This window comes from Ostrinia furnacalis, unplaced genomic scaffold (genome assembly GCF_004193835.3).
Source record: "Ostrinia furnacalis isolate ACB-3 unplaced genomic scaffold, ASM419383v2 OfSCF1098, whole genome shotgun sequence".
Lineage (NCBI taxonomy): Eukaryota > Metazoa > Arthropoda > Insecta > Lepidoptera > Crambidae > Ostrinia > Ostrinia furnacalis.
The window spans coordinates 1,233,757-1,247,260 of NW_021131337.1; the positions used below are offsets into that span (position 1 = coordinate 1,233,757).

At 44.1% G+C, this 13,504-nt stretch overlaps 1 protein-coding gene across 2 annotated transcripts in view; it reads right to left on the reverse strand.

Moving 5' to 3' along the window:
• Window positions 1-13,504, reverse strand: part of Gart (trifunctional purine biosynthetic protein adenosine-3 Gart) — a 63,698-nt gene that overhangs the window by 16,853 nt on the left and 33,341 nt on the right. Inside the window, exons 8-18 of one of the 2 annotated variants that reach the window (XM_028302286.1) lie at window positions 10,190-10,406; window positions 9,405-9,603; window positions 6,553-6,760; window positions 4,823-5,070; window positions 3,718-3,867; window positions 3,055-3,220; window positions 2,752-2,836; window positions 2,276-2,413; window positions 1,638-1,746; window positions 1,143-1,258; window positions 727-862 (exon numbers count right to left, since the gene is read on the reverse strand). In XM_028302286.1, the coding sequence (XP_028158087.1) occupies window positions 727-862; window positions 1,143-1,258; window positions 1,638-1,746; window positions 2,276-2,413; window positions 2,752-2,836; window positions 3,055-3,220; window positions 3,718-3,867; window positions 4,823-5,070; window positions 6,553-6,760; window positions 9,405-9,603; window positions 10,190-10,406 (1,772 nt within the window). Of the gene's footprint in view, window positions 1-726; window positions 863-1,142; window positions 1,259-1,637; window positions 1,747-2,166; window positions 2,414-2,751; window positions 2,837-3,054; window positions 3,221-3,717; window positions 3,868-4,822; window positions 5,071-6,552; window positions 6,761-9,404; window positions 9,604-10,189; window positions 10,407-13,504 lie in introns of both variants that reach the window. The other variant, XM_028302285.1, reaches the window with a different exon arrangement.

Consider the following 13,504-nt stretch of genomic DNA (forward strand, 5'->3'; position numbering starts at 1 on the left):
TATATTACTAAATCGTTTAGTCAAGCCATATATTTAGTTCTATTGTATATAATGGCCGCAGAACTAGCAAGCGTTCTTCACGCGCCCGCCCGCTAGTGCCGCGGCCATTGCCCGTGCGTATATGCGCGTGGGCTTGATCAGCTCCTCGCCTGTGAAAGAGGTAAGACTGAACTAGGGTCTGTTAACTGGAGAAAAAGCGAGCATTAAGCATCCCCAACCAGTCTGGCTAACGTGGCGAGTATAGCCTCCCCGAAGACTACAGACTAGTTGGCCGATAGTTGGGGCTGATTCTAATTCGTATGAAGAATCGGCCGATACCAAATCGGTGTAACGTGCAATTTTCATGTCCACATAGCCCGACCCAACTATCGACCGATAAAAAATCTGCAGCTAGTCTAGGCTAAATCCTCGCATGGTAAATTACAGAGGATCGACCTCCCTCCTACACTAATCACTGCTCCAGATGTATTTTAATTACCTAATAACGATAACCGTCACTTAAATTCTAAGAGCCTATACACACCACGCCTTTCATATAATCGGAACGCCATGTTTACACGATGTTATTGCAATCTTTGTGAAAGTCATCTGCATCACACACGTTGACGGTGTCTGACAAAACGAGATGTGTATGAGCCCTTATACCACATACATCAACAACAGTTTACAAGAAAACGAACACGAATTAAAAGCTGCGTTGTTATATAAATAATCCTATAGACTAACCTAACGTGAGTCCTTCTTTGCTGAAGGGAGCCTTGTCCTGGAGCGTGAGACCAGTCTTCTTCATCAGCTTGTGGATCAGACTGAACCCGTTGCTGTGGACGCCGTTTGAGGGCAGCCCAATGATTATATCACCAACCTAAAGAAAACAAAAACATATTTTAACATTATAATTCGATTTCTTATACTGTCACACCCCGGTCTTGCTTATCGCTACAGAATGTAAGAAACGACAAAGAGAAATCTGATTCTGTAACGATCCCGAGTGTGCTTTTGTGATGCGTCAACTTAGACGTTGTAGAACATTGTTGAGGCACATAATATGCAGATTTTAAATTTTATTTTGTCTATAAAATATGTTGTTTAAGACTTCTGTGTTTCTTTTTAATATTAGGTACAAAATGTTGTTATATTCTCACCGTGATGTCGTTAATTTTCGGCAACACCTGTGTCCTTTCCACAACCCCGAGCGCGAAGCCGGCGATATCATACGCGCCTGGTTCATACATGCCCGGCATTTCTGCTGTTTCTCCACCTAGGTAAGATAGTTAACACTTTAAAATTGAACCTAAAAGCTACTTGATTAGAGTTTATAATTACTTTGAGACATAATGACGTTATTCTGTACGCAACAGATAATTTTAGACGCAATATTGAACCTAAATGTAAGAATAATAAGGTATGTTTTTGAATGTTCTACCGATGCGTAGTGGTGTCTTCTACATTTTTATCGAGCCCCAATCAAAGCAATCTTGGAATCATGTTAAATTCAACATTGCGACCATTGAGGTAGGGTTTATAATACATTGATATTCAGAGTCAGTTTCTGCATCATGATGGAAGGATGAGAATCTTTCTTTACACGCGAAATTGAACCTAAATAGCAAACTAATAAGAATAATTTTTGATCATATCTATAAGCGCAGCATTGGCCTGTCTACAGCCCTCAGCGACTCCAGACGCCACGTTCCTCGCTACATTGACGTCCAAAGAACCGCACGCAAAGTAGTCCAAGAACGTCAACGGAGTAGACAAGAATCTTCACACCCTATTTGAAACCTTATTGCCATACTAATAAGAATGCTTCATGATGATTCAACCGCCTCTGTGGTCTAGTGGTTAGACCACCTACTTCAGACGCAGAGGTCCCGGGTTCAATTCCCAGTGGGGGCAGATTTTTCTGTTCGGTTTGGTTGGTGGTAGGGCTTGTTCTAAGCCAGCCTGGCTAGCTACCACCATCTTACCTAAGTCTGTCGCCATAACAACAATGTTAACAGCATTGTTGTGGTCCGGCAGTTAGAGGTAAGATAGCCAGTTCCTCTGTGGTTGAGGATTCCGGGTGAAGCTCGCTTCCACCTTCGGCCTGATCATCACTTATCATCAGGTGAGATACAGGCCAAGAGCTTCCTCGTTGTGGATAAAATAAAAAAATTATGATCATACCTATAAGCGCAGCATTGGCCTGTCTACAGCCCTCAGCGACTCCAGAAACCACATTCCTAGCCACATTAACGTCCAAAGAACCACAAGCAAAGTAGTCCAAGAACGTCAAAGGTGTAGCGCCATTGCACAGTATGTCGTTGATGCACATCGCAACTAAATCGATTCCGATGGTACTGTGTTGGTTGATAGTTTGAGCGATTTTGAGCTTTGTGCCCACGCCGTCAGCTGCTAGGACCAGCACTGGATCCTGTGACAGAGAAAGTAAGAAATTATGAAGATAAGTTTTTTAAATAGAAAAGGCACATATTCCAGAAGCGAACTGCTTGTTTATCAATAAGTAATATAAAGTACAACTTGAACAATATCTTTATGCTACAAAACATTACACGAAAATTGACACGTGCGACTGAACGCCAGTACTTTTTATCAGATACGAGTATATCGATCAAATTACCAACGTTGTAATAAGCGAAAGATCTAGACGGCTATGTTAGTTGTTGGATGATGTGGAAATCTCCTCAACTTGTCCAGAGCTGCAGAGCTGACAAGAAAATTTATTTTGCTATCAATAGAGTTTTGTCTCACCTTGAATTCTTGTTCAATAGCTTTCAGTTGGAAGCAGCCACCGAAGCCACCGAGACCCCCCAAAACTCCTGACCTAGATGTGGACCTGAAACAAAACGAATAGGAATCATGTAAAAATAATGACATTTGTCTATGTACAGTGAATATAGGTCAAGCAACAATAGTTGAGCTATAAACTCAAAGATTTGTATCTGTATTCGGATTGCCTCAACATTCGTTGAGCGACCTATAATACACTAAGGCTTGTTTAAAAAAATCTAAGAATAACTTTTATATTATTTAACTGAATAGAAAATCACTTACCTGGCCAAAGGCTTAATGAGAGAGACGAGAGAGTCCCCAGCCTCAATATCGACTCCGCTGTCTTTGTAAGAGAGAGACTTCTGCCTGACGGCCTGTCCGATCACGTAGGGCGCTGTTAGAGGCGTCATCGCTTCTCTAAAGTTGTCCACCGCCACTTGGTGGCCGCCTAGAAAGAAATAGTTATGTTTAGACTTGACTTGCTTCTTTTGTTCCGTATTAATTATCATAGATTTTTACATATAAATAAAAGAGTTAGATAGTCGCTTTGCAATATTTTTGTTCCAATTTCAACAATCGTTCGTTTCAGCCAAATGATGTCCACTGCTGGACAAAGGCCTCCACCAAGGTTTTCCACAACGTCAGGCACCTCCCGTGACCTTCACCAGATCGTCGGTCCGCCTGTAGGCCTAAGATGCGCGCCGTGATATTTTTTATCGACGTCAAAATGTATGGACAAAATCGATAAAATGGCGAGATAACCGCTTATCGCGGAGCGCATCTTAGGCCTACTGGTGGGGGGCCTGCCCACACTATGTCTTCCGACCCGTGGGCGCTACTCGAGAACCTTTTAGCCCGAGAGGCCATCAGCTCTACGAGCTATGTGCCCCGCCCACTGTCACTTGACTTAACTTGCATAATCATTTCATTGACTTATCAACTCACCCTCCTTCCCGATAGCTTCAACAGTGCCAACGACCCTGATATCCCCTTCTACCAGCGCCAACAGCTCTTTGACCACCACCGGGTCCACGATCAGCACCATGCCTACTCCGCAGTTGAAGGTACGGAGCATCTCAAAGTCGGAGACCATGCCTGGAAAATTTTTGTTGAGGTTAGTACAGGAATGTCAGGGGATTTTTCGATTTGAGCTTTGTGACCTTTTCAATAGGGGCTTGTGTTAAGTTGAGATCTCAGTGAGATTTGACCTTATTTAAAGCTGACAACTTACGTCAACTGTTGTCGTGACAACCGATGTCGTGGTCATGGGTCAAGGAATTCACCCAAGATTCAGCCTGCTCTATTTCTTAACGGTTATTCTACTGTATTGGTTATCAGTTATCTGCCTTCTTCACAGCTTTGAACAGTCCTTATTCCAACTAGCAAAATTTTAGTCTCAAACCTAACTTAGTTTTTACTGGTTGGGTTGTAACAGTGCTGAAGGAAACTGTAGATTTTACAAAAAGTCGCAGTAACAATAAGGGCTAGAGATGGGATGTTCTTCTGATTAATTTCGTTGCGGGTCCAATGACAGTTTAACTTTCCCCCGGGACAAACTTGACCTAAATTGGTTGGGTTTTTGTGGCGGTCAAGCTGTAGATCCTGGCTACACAGGAGTTGCAGTGGTGGGAACGAGAGGTGGGAATAAATTTCTGCGGAGAGCCGGCAATACTTGGCGCACGTAGATGTAGCCTTAAGGACCTCACCCATAAGATAAACCTGCTTTACTGAGTAATTTATACCTAGATCTAAAGAGTGTCTTCATACCTTAGTTTTTCAGTTAGCCGCTTTCTCCGCCGGTCCTTTACTTCTGCAAATTCTAGCTACAAAAAAATCTAAAGCCTGGTCCGTGAGCACGTAGAATTTTGTCCAATGACCCCAAGCTACCCATCCTTATCGCTCGCGCGTAATTATATTGCTGTTGCGACTGTGAGACGCGCGCCCGCAGTGAGTGTGCGAACGCGACAGCAACATAATGGGTAGCTCGGGGTCATTGGACAAAATTCTACGTGCTCATGGACCAGGCTTTATAAGAGGTTACTTTAGTTACCTTTGGCCTGCAGCCATCCAAACAGCGGCTTGATCTGGAACTTGCTGGCGTCGAGTCGCACGCGCAGCCCCGGCGGCAACACGCGCGGTACATTGTCCAACAATCCTCCGCCGGTGATGTGTGCGAGGGCCTTTACGAGGCTTCTGCGGAGAGCCGGCAACACTTGGCGCACGTAGATGCCAGTTGGTTCTAAGAACTCCTCGCCGAATGTTCGTCCTGCAGTACTGAAGGGCGCTTTTTCTGTGTATCTGCGGGGAAATAATGAGTAATTATATTCTTGGACGTTTAGCATGGCGAAAACAAGTCCTAAATTAAGAAAAACTTATGTTATGAGTAGTAGACGATCATATTTATCAAGTTATGTAACAAACTAAGCTTGGATTTTGTAAGTTAACACTTTCATGGGCAGTGAACTTCTATTTTGTCTGGGTTACTGTCCGGGAAAGTGTTGAAGATCTTTTTCCTTCACCTTCACCGCACAGATATCAGCTTAGCTCATGATATAACGAAGTTTCAATCGTACGCATCTACCTTCAACAAAAAATATGTTTCATCTTATCTTAGTTTTAGCATCAACCGTACCAGCACCCGCTCTCAGCCATAATCTTCTGCACCAGACTGTATCCATTGCTGTGTACAGTAGACAAGGGGGCGTGGCCGGTGTCGCAGAAATATGCCCAAAAACAGAACACATTGCTGGTGAGAGCAATGATAACAGCAGCGACGTCATAATGTAAACAGTTTACATTGCTTGCGTAGTATGCGTAGCTTGCGTAGAGTACCGATACTGCAGTGGATTAATTACGCGCACGTAGAATTTTGTCCAGTGACCCCAAGCTACCCATCCTTATCGCTCGCGCGTAATTATATTGCTGTCGCGACTGTGCGACGGGCGCCCGCAGTGAGTGTGCGAGCCCGACAGCAACATAATTACGCGCGAGCGATAAGGATGGGTAGCTTGGGGTCATTGGACAAAATTCTACGTGCTCGCAGACCGGGCTTTAGTGGTCTACTGTACCTGCACCCACTCTCAGCCATGATCTTCTGCACCAGACTGTATCCGTTGCTGTGTACGCCAGTAGAGGGGAGCGCCAACACTACGTCCCCCGCTCGGATCTCTTTGATGCGCGGGAGTTGCTTGAGGTCATATGAAGTGCTTGGTGTAACTCTAGCTATAGTCTGGTCTGCGAGCACGTAGAATTTTGTCCAATGACTCCAAGCTACCCATCCTTATCGCTCGCGCGTAATTATGTTGCTGGGATGGGCAGCTTGGGGTCATTAGACAATATTCTACGTGCTCGCAGACCGGGCTTCAGTGGTCTACTGTACCTGCATCCGCTCTCGGCCATGATCTTCTGCACGAGACTGTATCCATTGCTGTGTACGCCAGTAGAGGGGAGCGCCAACACTACGTCCCCCGCTCGGATCTCCTTGATGCGCGGGAGGTACTTGAGGATATATGAAGTGCTTAGTGTAACTCTAGCTATAGTCTGGTCTGCGATCACGTATAATTTTGTCCAACGACCCCAAGCTACCCATCCTTATCGCTCGCGCGTAATTATGTTGCTGTCGCGCTCGCACACTCACTGCGGGCGCCCGTCGCACAGTCGCGACAGCAATATAATTACGCGCGAGCGATAAGGCTGGGTAGCTTGGGGTCATTGGACAAAATAATACGTGCTCACAGACCGGGCTTTAGTGGTGTACCTCTGGCTAGTGGTCTACTATACCTGCATCCGCTCTCGGCCATGATCTTCTGCACCAGACTGTATCCATTGCTGTGTACGCCAGTAGAGGGGAGCGCCAACACTACGTCCCCCGCGCGGATCTCCTTGATGCGCGGGAGTTGTTTGAGGTTGTCGACCACGCCCACCGCGAAGCCGGCCAGGTCGTATTTGCCTACGTCGTACATTGACGGCATTTCGGCTGTTTCGCCACCTTTGTAGAAGAAAAAAAGGAATTTAAAGGTATAGGTAGCAGCGGCATGCGTAGAAACACCTATTATAAACGCGTGTCAGACGCAAATTAAATATCAAAAGTTGAACGAACTAAAGTTTAGGCTCCAATAAATAAAACGCGTAAATAGCGTGCGTTATTATGACGTCACGCTATAGCACCGAATTGGGTTGGTTGAATGTGGATAGTTTGAAATAGTTTCAAGTCAAAAACAATGGCGGCGCTAGCAGTACGCAACGCGAACGCTCTGTCGCGGCGTTAGGACGGTTTGGCGCCGAGTTCTACATTGTAACAATACAATTCGACGCTATAGCGCAACATCAGGCTAGCACTCTGACGCTGCGTAAGTATACGCATCCTATATGGCGAAGTCATTAAAAGGGAATGAGTTCGCTATGAGCCAATGTTTCCAACTTTTGGAAATTATTTTTTTCGTCGCTAGGAGCATGGATACTTTTGGGACATGCCTATTGCCTCATATTGTTTAATAAATTAATAATTAAAGATAGCCAGTTCCTCCGTGGTTGAGGATTCCGGGTGAAGCTCGCATCCATCTTCGGCCTGATCATCACTTACCATCAGGTGAGATACAGGCTAAGAGCTTCCTCGTTGTGGATAAAAAAATAGGGTCATACCTAGCAAAGCGCAGCCGGAGAGTATACACGCGTCAGCGATGCCCTTGACGATAGACGAGGCCAGCTCGACTTGTAGGCCGTCGCACGCCATGTAGTCCAGGAGCGCAAAGACAACGCCTAATTTCGAATGTTTTTTAGTAAATAGGCCCCGCCCACAACACTGGTATTGTTTTTATAAGTACCTAGTAAGGCGCAGCCGGAGAGTATACACGCATCAGCGATTCCCTTGACGATAGACGAGGCCAGCTCGACTTGTAGACGGCCGCACGCCATATAGTCCAGGAGCGCAAAGACAACGCCTTATGTCGAATGTGTTTTAGTAAGTAGGCCCCGCCCACAACACAACTATTGTTCTTATAAGTACCTAGTAAGGCGCAGCCGGAGAGTATACACGCGTCAGCGATCCCCTTGACGATAGACGAGGCCAGCTCGACTTGTAGACGGCCGCACGCCATGTAGTCCAGGAGCGCAAAGTCAACGCTTAATGCCTAATTTGTTTTAGTGTGTAGGCCCCGCCCACAATACAAGTACTGTTATTGCAAGTACCTTTATAGCGATAAGACCGCCTACATTATGCCGCATCTTTTGTATATTTATTTCTTTTTCTTTTCTTGTTTTATGTAGTGTACAATAAAGTATATATCTACCTAGCAAAGCGCAGCCGGAGAGTATACAAGCATCAGCGATCCCCTTGACGATAGACGAGGCCAGCTCGACTTGTAGACGGCCGCACGCCATGTAGTCCAGGAGCGCAAAGACAACGCTTAATGTCGAATGTGTCTTAGTAATTAGGCCCCGCCCACAACACAACTATTGTTGTTATAAGTACCTAGTAAGGCGCAGCCGGAGAGTATACACGCATCAGCGATCCCCTTGACGATAGATGAGGCCAGCTCGACTTGTAGGCGGCCGCACGCCATGTACTACAGGAGCGCAAAGACAACGCCTAATGTCGAATGTGTTTTAGTAAGTAGGCCCCGCCCACAACACCTTTATTGCGATAAGACCGCCTACATTGTGCCGTATCTTTAATACATTTATTTCTTGACTTTGTTTTTGTTTTGTGTAGTGTACAATAAAGTGTGTTCTGTATTTCTATCTACCTAGCAATGCACAACCGGAGAGTATACAAGCATCAGCGATTCCCTTGACGATAGACGAGGCCAGCTCGACCTGTAGACGGCCGCACGCCATGTAGTCCAGGAAAGCGAAGGGCTCGGCGCCCGCGCACAAGATGTCGTTGACGCACATAGCTACTAGGTCTTGACCGATCATGAAAACAACACCTCATACCTAGTGTGGTTTAGAAGGTTAACCCCGCCCACAACACACGGTTTTCTACAGGCTACACTTCGGAGAATGTGCGAAGGAATTATTCGACCTAATTCCACCAGCCCCCTTCCATCACCGGGGAACCAGACGCAGGTTAGCGTACCTACCATCCCTACATTGTCGACATTCCACAGCTCGCACTATGCGTTTCGATGACTCTTTTATAATGCGAACAGCTAGGGACTGAAATTCGCTGCCTGCTGCTGTCTTTCCTGAACACTATAATCTGGGCTTTTTCAAGGCGAGAGTGAATAGACACTTACAGGGCAGATATTTACCATCCTTGACTGCATCTTACTTAACACCAGGTACGATTGCGGTCAAATACCTGCCTTGTCCCGTATAAAATGCAAGTAGTGCTATTGTACGCGTAAGTACCTAGCAAGGCGCAGCCGGAGAGTATACACGCATCAGCGATTCCCTTGACGATAGACGAGGCCAGCTCGACTTGCAGGCGGCCGCACGGCTTATAGCCCAGGAGCGCAAAGATAACGCCTGACGCCTTATATCGAATGTGTTTTAGTAAGTAGGCACCGCCCACAACACCTTTATAGCGATAAGACCGCCTACATTGTGCCGTATCTTTAATACATTTATTTCTTGACTTTTTTTTTGTTTTGTGTAGTGTACAATAAAGTGTGTTCTGTATTTCTATCTACCTAGCAAGGCGCAGCCGGAGAGTATACACGCGTCAGCAATTCCCTTGACGATAGACGAGGCCAGCTCGACCTGTAGACGGCCGCACGCCATGTAGTCCAGGAAAGCGAAGGGCTCGGCGCCCGCGCACAAGATGTCGTTGACGCACATCGCTACTAAGTCTTGACCGATCGTGTCGTACTTGTTCATTATTTCTGCGATCTGAAACAAGTAGATCCATTGTTTATGTATTTACCTTAATTGAAGACGGAAGTAAAAAAAACATTGTTTTTCGACTTTAACGCTAGGCAGTAAAGTTCAAAATGCTGTAATCATTATTTAGCATTGCTTACTTAAGGATTTAAGAAGACTGGTTTTAGTGTCACGCGGACCGTCCGGTGCGGACCCGCTCCGCACGGCCAATCTGTATGAACTTCTAGGGAGCGTTTTAGAGTAATGCGGTCCGGAGGAACCGCTCCGCTCCCTAGCAATTCATACAGATCGTCTATGCGGAGCGATCCGCACTGACAGTCCGCGTAACACTAAAACCAGCCAAAGGCTTCGTTTTGTGTTTTGATTTTGTGGATCCATGACGCAATCGTGAAATTTTATCTGATATGAATGCTTATTTGTTACTAGATGCCACAGATGGTTCAGTTGACAGTCATTTCTTGTAGTTCCAACTTCCAATGCTATTATGCAATTATTCTTGTTTAGCTTGATGTACCGTCATCTGTTAACTATCACTTTGTGTTCTTGATAACCAATGTAACCTCTGTTAATCCGCTAATTGAAAACACATCTTTACCTTAACTTTGGTCCCAACGCCGTCCGTTCCCTGCACGAGCACGGGGTCTTTCAGCGTGGGGTCCATGGCAGACAGCTGGAAGAGCCCGCTAAAGCACCCCAGTCTTCCCAGCACCCCTCGGCGATGGGTAGCAGTGGCCAGTGGCTCGATCTGACGGACTAGGGTGGCCGCGGCATCAATGTCCACGCCGCTTTGCAGATACGAAAGGCCGTTGAGTCTGGAGAATGATGGCGGTTTTAGAAACGTTGACTGGTTAGGTTGTTTTTTTCTGGAAGGTTTAGGCCTGCATCTCGCAAACTATAGTCTGGTCCGTGAGCACGTAGAATTATGTCCAATGACCCCTAGCTACCCATCCTTATCGCTCGGGCGTAATTATGTTCCTATCGCGCTCGCACACTCACTGCGGGTGCCAGTCGCACAGTCGCGACAGCAATAAGGATGGGTAGCTAGGGGTCATTGGACAAAATTCTACGTGGTCACGGACCGGGCTTTAGAATGTCATGCATGATCAATCATTACTTTCCATCAGGTTTCCAACAGTAAATAATCATTATCTTCTGATGAACATTATGCCTAAACGGGATTCGAACCCGAAACTGCAAAATCCATCATAGCAGCAGGTCTAAATGATGGTCTATAATTTCTTTTACAATGTAATGCTAGCAGAATTAGGTTTAAAATTATTTTTTTAACGTAAGGAAAAGTGCGTTTGCGTTTGCCGATGCCATTGACAAAAGCACATTGTTGTCTATTCTTTGATAGACCATCGAACGTTTATTTGCCAAAACATAACTTGGCACAGACAGTAAGAAAAGGTAAAGGTAAGCACACCTGTTCCAGTCATCCTTTCATAATATGCTTTTTAATTCGGTATTTAATATTATCTGCGAGAGGAGTGAAGACATTGCTCCTAATGAGGGCTATCGTTTTAGCGCTCACCAGTTAGCGCCACTGTAGAGTAAGGTCTGTCACTTGCTAGTAGCGAAGACAGTGGCACCAACTGGTGAGCGCTAAAGTGGTACGAGGACTATCGCATTTGCACTCATCAAGATGGCGCCACTGTAGAGTAAGGTCCTGTCAATCGCCAGGGGTGCCAACTGTTAAGTATAAAAACGATAGCCGACGATATAAAAACGACGTAGCCCTCATTAGGATTTAAGAGATTCTATAGTTATTTATAATCCATATCTTTAAATATACAGGGTGTTAGGTAAATGGGTATATGAGCCTACACTAGCCCATGTTAACATGGGCTTATAAATGGTATGGTGAAGTCAGAAATTTTTTTTTCTTGTTCATTGATGGTTTATTTCAAAAACGTATAAATATTTTATTCAGAACAACAAATTAAAGTACAGGTAATTTACAAACTTAAAAACTATACTATACATATACAAAAAAAATACAATATTTACAAAAAAGAAAATAAAATTAAATTAAAAAAGTATCCCTTTCCCCAGATCTGTCGGTGAGGTTAGCGGTGCCCAAAAGGCTGGCAGCGTTTCCGCGTTGGATCGCTAGGCTTAAACGCTGGCTAAGGTAGAACCCGGCCTTCTGGTCACCGGTAACCTCGATGATGCGGGAGGAATGCTCAGAGAAAAGCTTTTTGGCCTCCGGGCCCCAAGGTCCCAACGTTTCCACGCCGAAAGGTACAAAACGGTAGCAGCTGTCTAAAGCGGAATATTTGCTTTTTTTCAAAGATTCCGCTGAAGCAGCCGCAGCGCCTGCAGCCCTCGACGTGGAAGGCACATGGGAGGGGGCAAGAGTGTCGCAGCAAGTCGCATCCCAGACCAATGCCCGACGCTTAGACCAAGGAATTAATGTCATACCGTCGGGCGTTTTACCATCATCTCATTTTAAATATTTTAATTTTCATACAAATCTTCTAAATTTATTTTGTATGAAAATTAAAATAATTAAAATGAAGATATCAATTTTCTGACTTCACCATACCATTTATATGACCATGTTAACATGGGCTAGTGTCGGCTCATATACCCATTTACCTAACACCCTGTTTATTATTTCTAAGTTAACAACAAAAGGAAGGATAAAATATGACTCGTGTTCAACTGGTTCAAATGTATATGTATGGGAAGTTATCATGAATGTGAGCATCTACGACAACATAAAACAAAAGTACAGCACTACACTTAACATCCATGCAATGAGCCACATGTACCATGCAAGGTGAAAATGAAATCCAAACAAATAAGATGAAGAATTTATTGAAAAATAAAAGAAACAAGACAACAACAATATTGACCTTACCAAAACCTTCCTTTAACAACGCAATTGGTAAGCTAAGAAAACAAATAAATATTTATTATGAATAATGTAAGTAAATAGACATACATTAACAACGTACATGAATGAAGCGAAATAGACTTTGAAGACTTCAATGGAATGTATAGGAATGTAAATGCAAATATCTTTGAATAAGGATTTTTACTTGCAAAATATTTTCTACTTTAATGGAACTTGAACCAACGAAACTCTGACGAAAATTTCAAGTGATTTTGAAACTTATAAAAATGATGAAATGTGTCAATGGCCAAGTGGTTAAGCTGTAGCCCGGAATGCAAAAGGTCAAGTCCCATTTAAAGCAGAAAATAAGTAAAAATCACAAATATATTTATCATTATAAATGCAAAGATCTCAATAACCAGCTAATATATTTTCATGACTTGCGCCCCAAGAGCTACTCGCTGAAACAAAGTTACCAACTTTAGAATACAGCCTTCAAAAACCAACCAACGTACCAACGGCATTAAAATTAAGCAAAGGTAAAACCACAAGTGAAACAGAGGAGTCAACACATATACAATATGTAACAAAAACACCGTCCGATCCTAAAGGGTCATAAAGTAGCTTTAACAACATTACCAAAACTAGTATCAAAATTACGTAATTAATAAAAACAATTTTCTTATCGATTTTTAAAGTCAATAAGTTTAGCAATGATTTACCCTACAACGGGGAAATTTTCAAAAAGCTTTAACACTCTGTCGCCGCGCGGCTTTCTTTAAGACGCTGGGGGTCATGACCTTATGACGTCGCTACGCGTGCCGGCGCATCTCTACCCCTCCCGCGTACCCTCTACACCGCCGTTCGGATTGCCATGTAAGCTTTTTTATTTTTGTAAATTTTGTAATTTTTTTTCATGGGGTATTTTTTTAATAATATTTTATGAAAATTATTACACAAATGGAATCTTAACTCGATACCTATTAACACCTTAATGGATCGGACGGTGTTTCCGTTACATATTATAGATAAAAATATTTAGGTTTAATTTATTATGAAAACATTTCG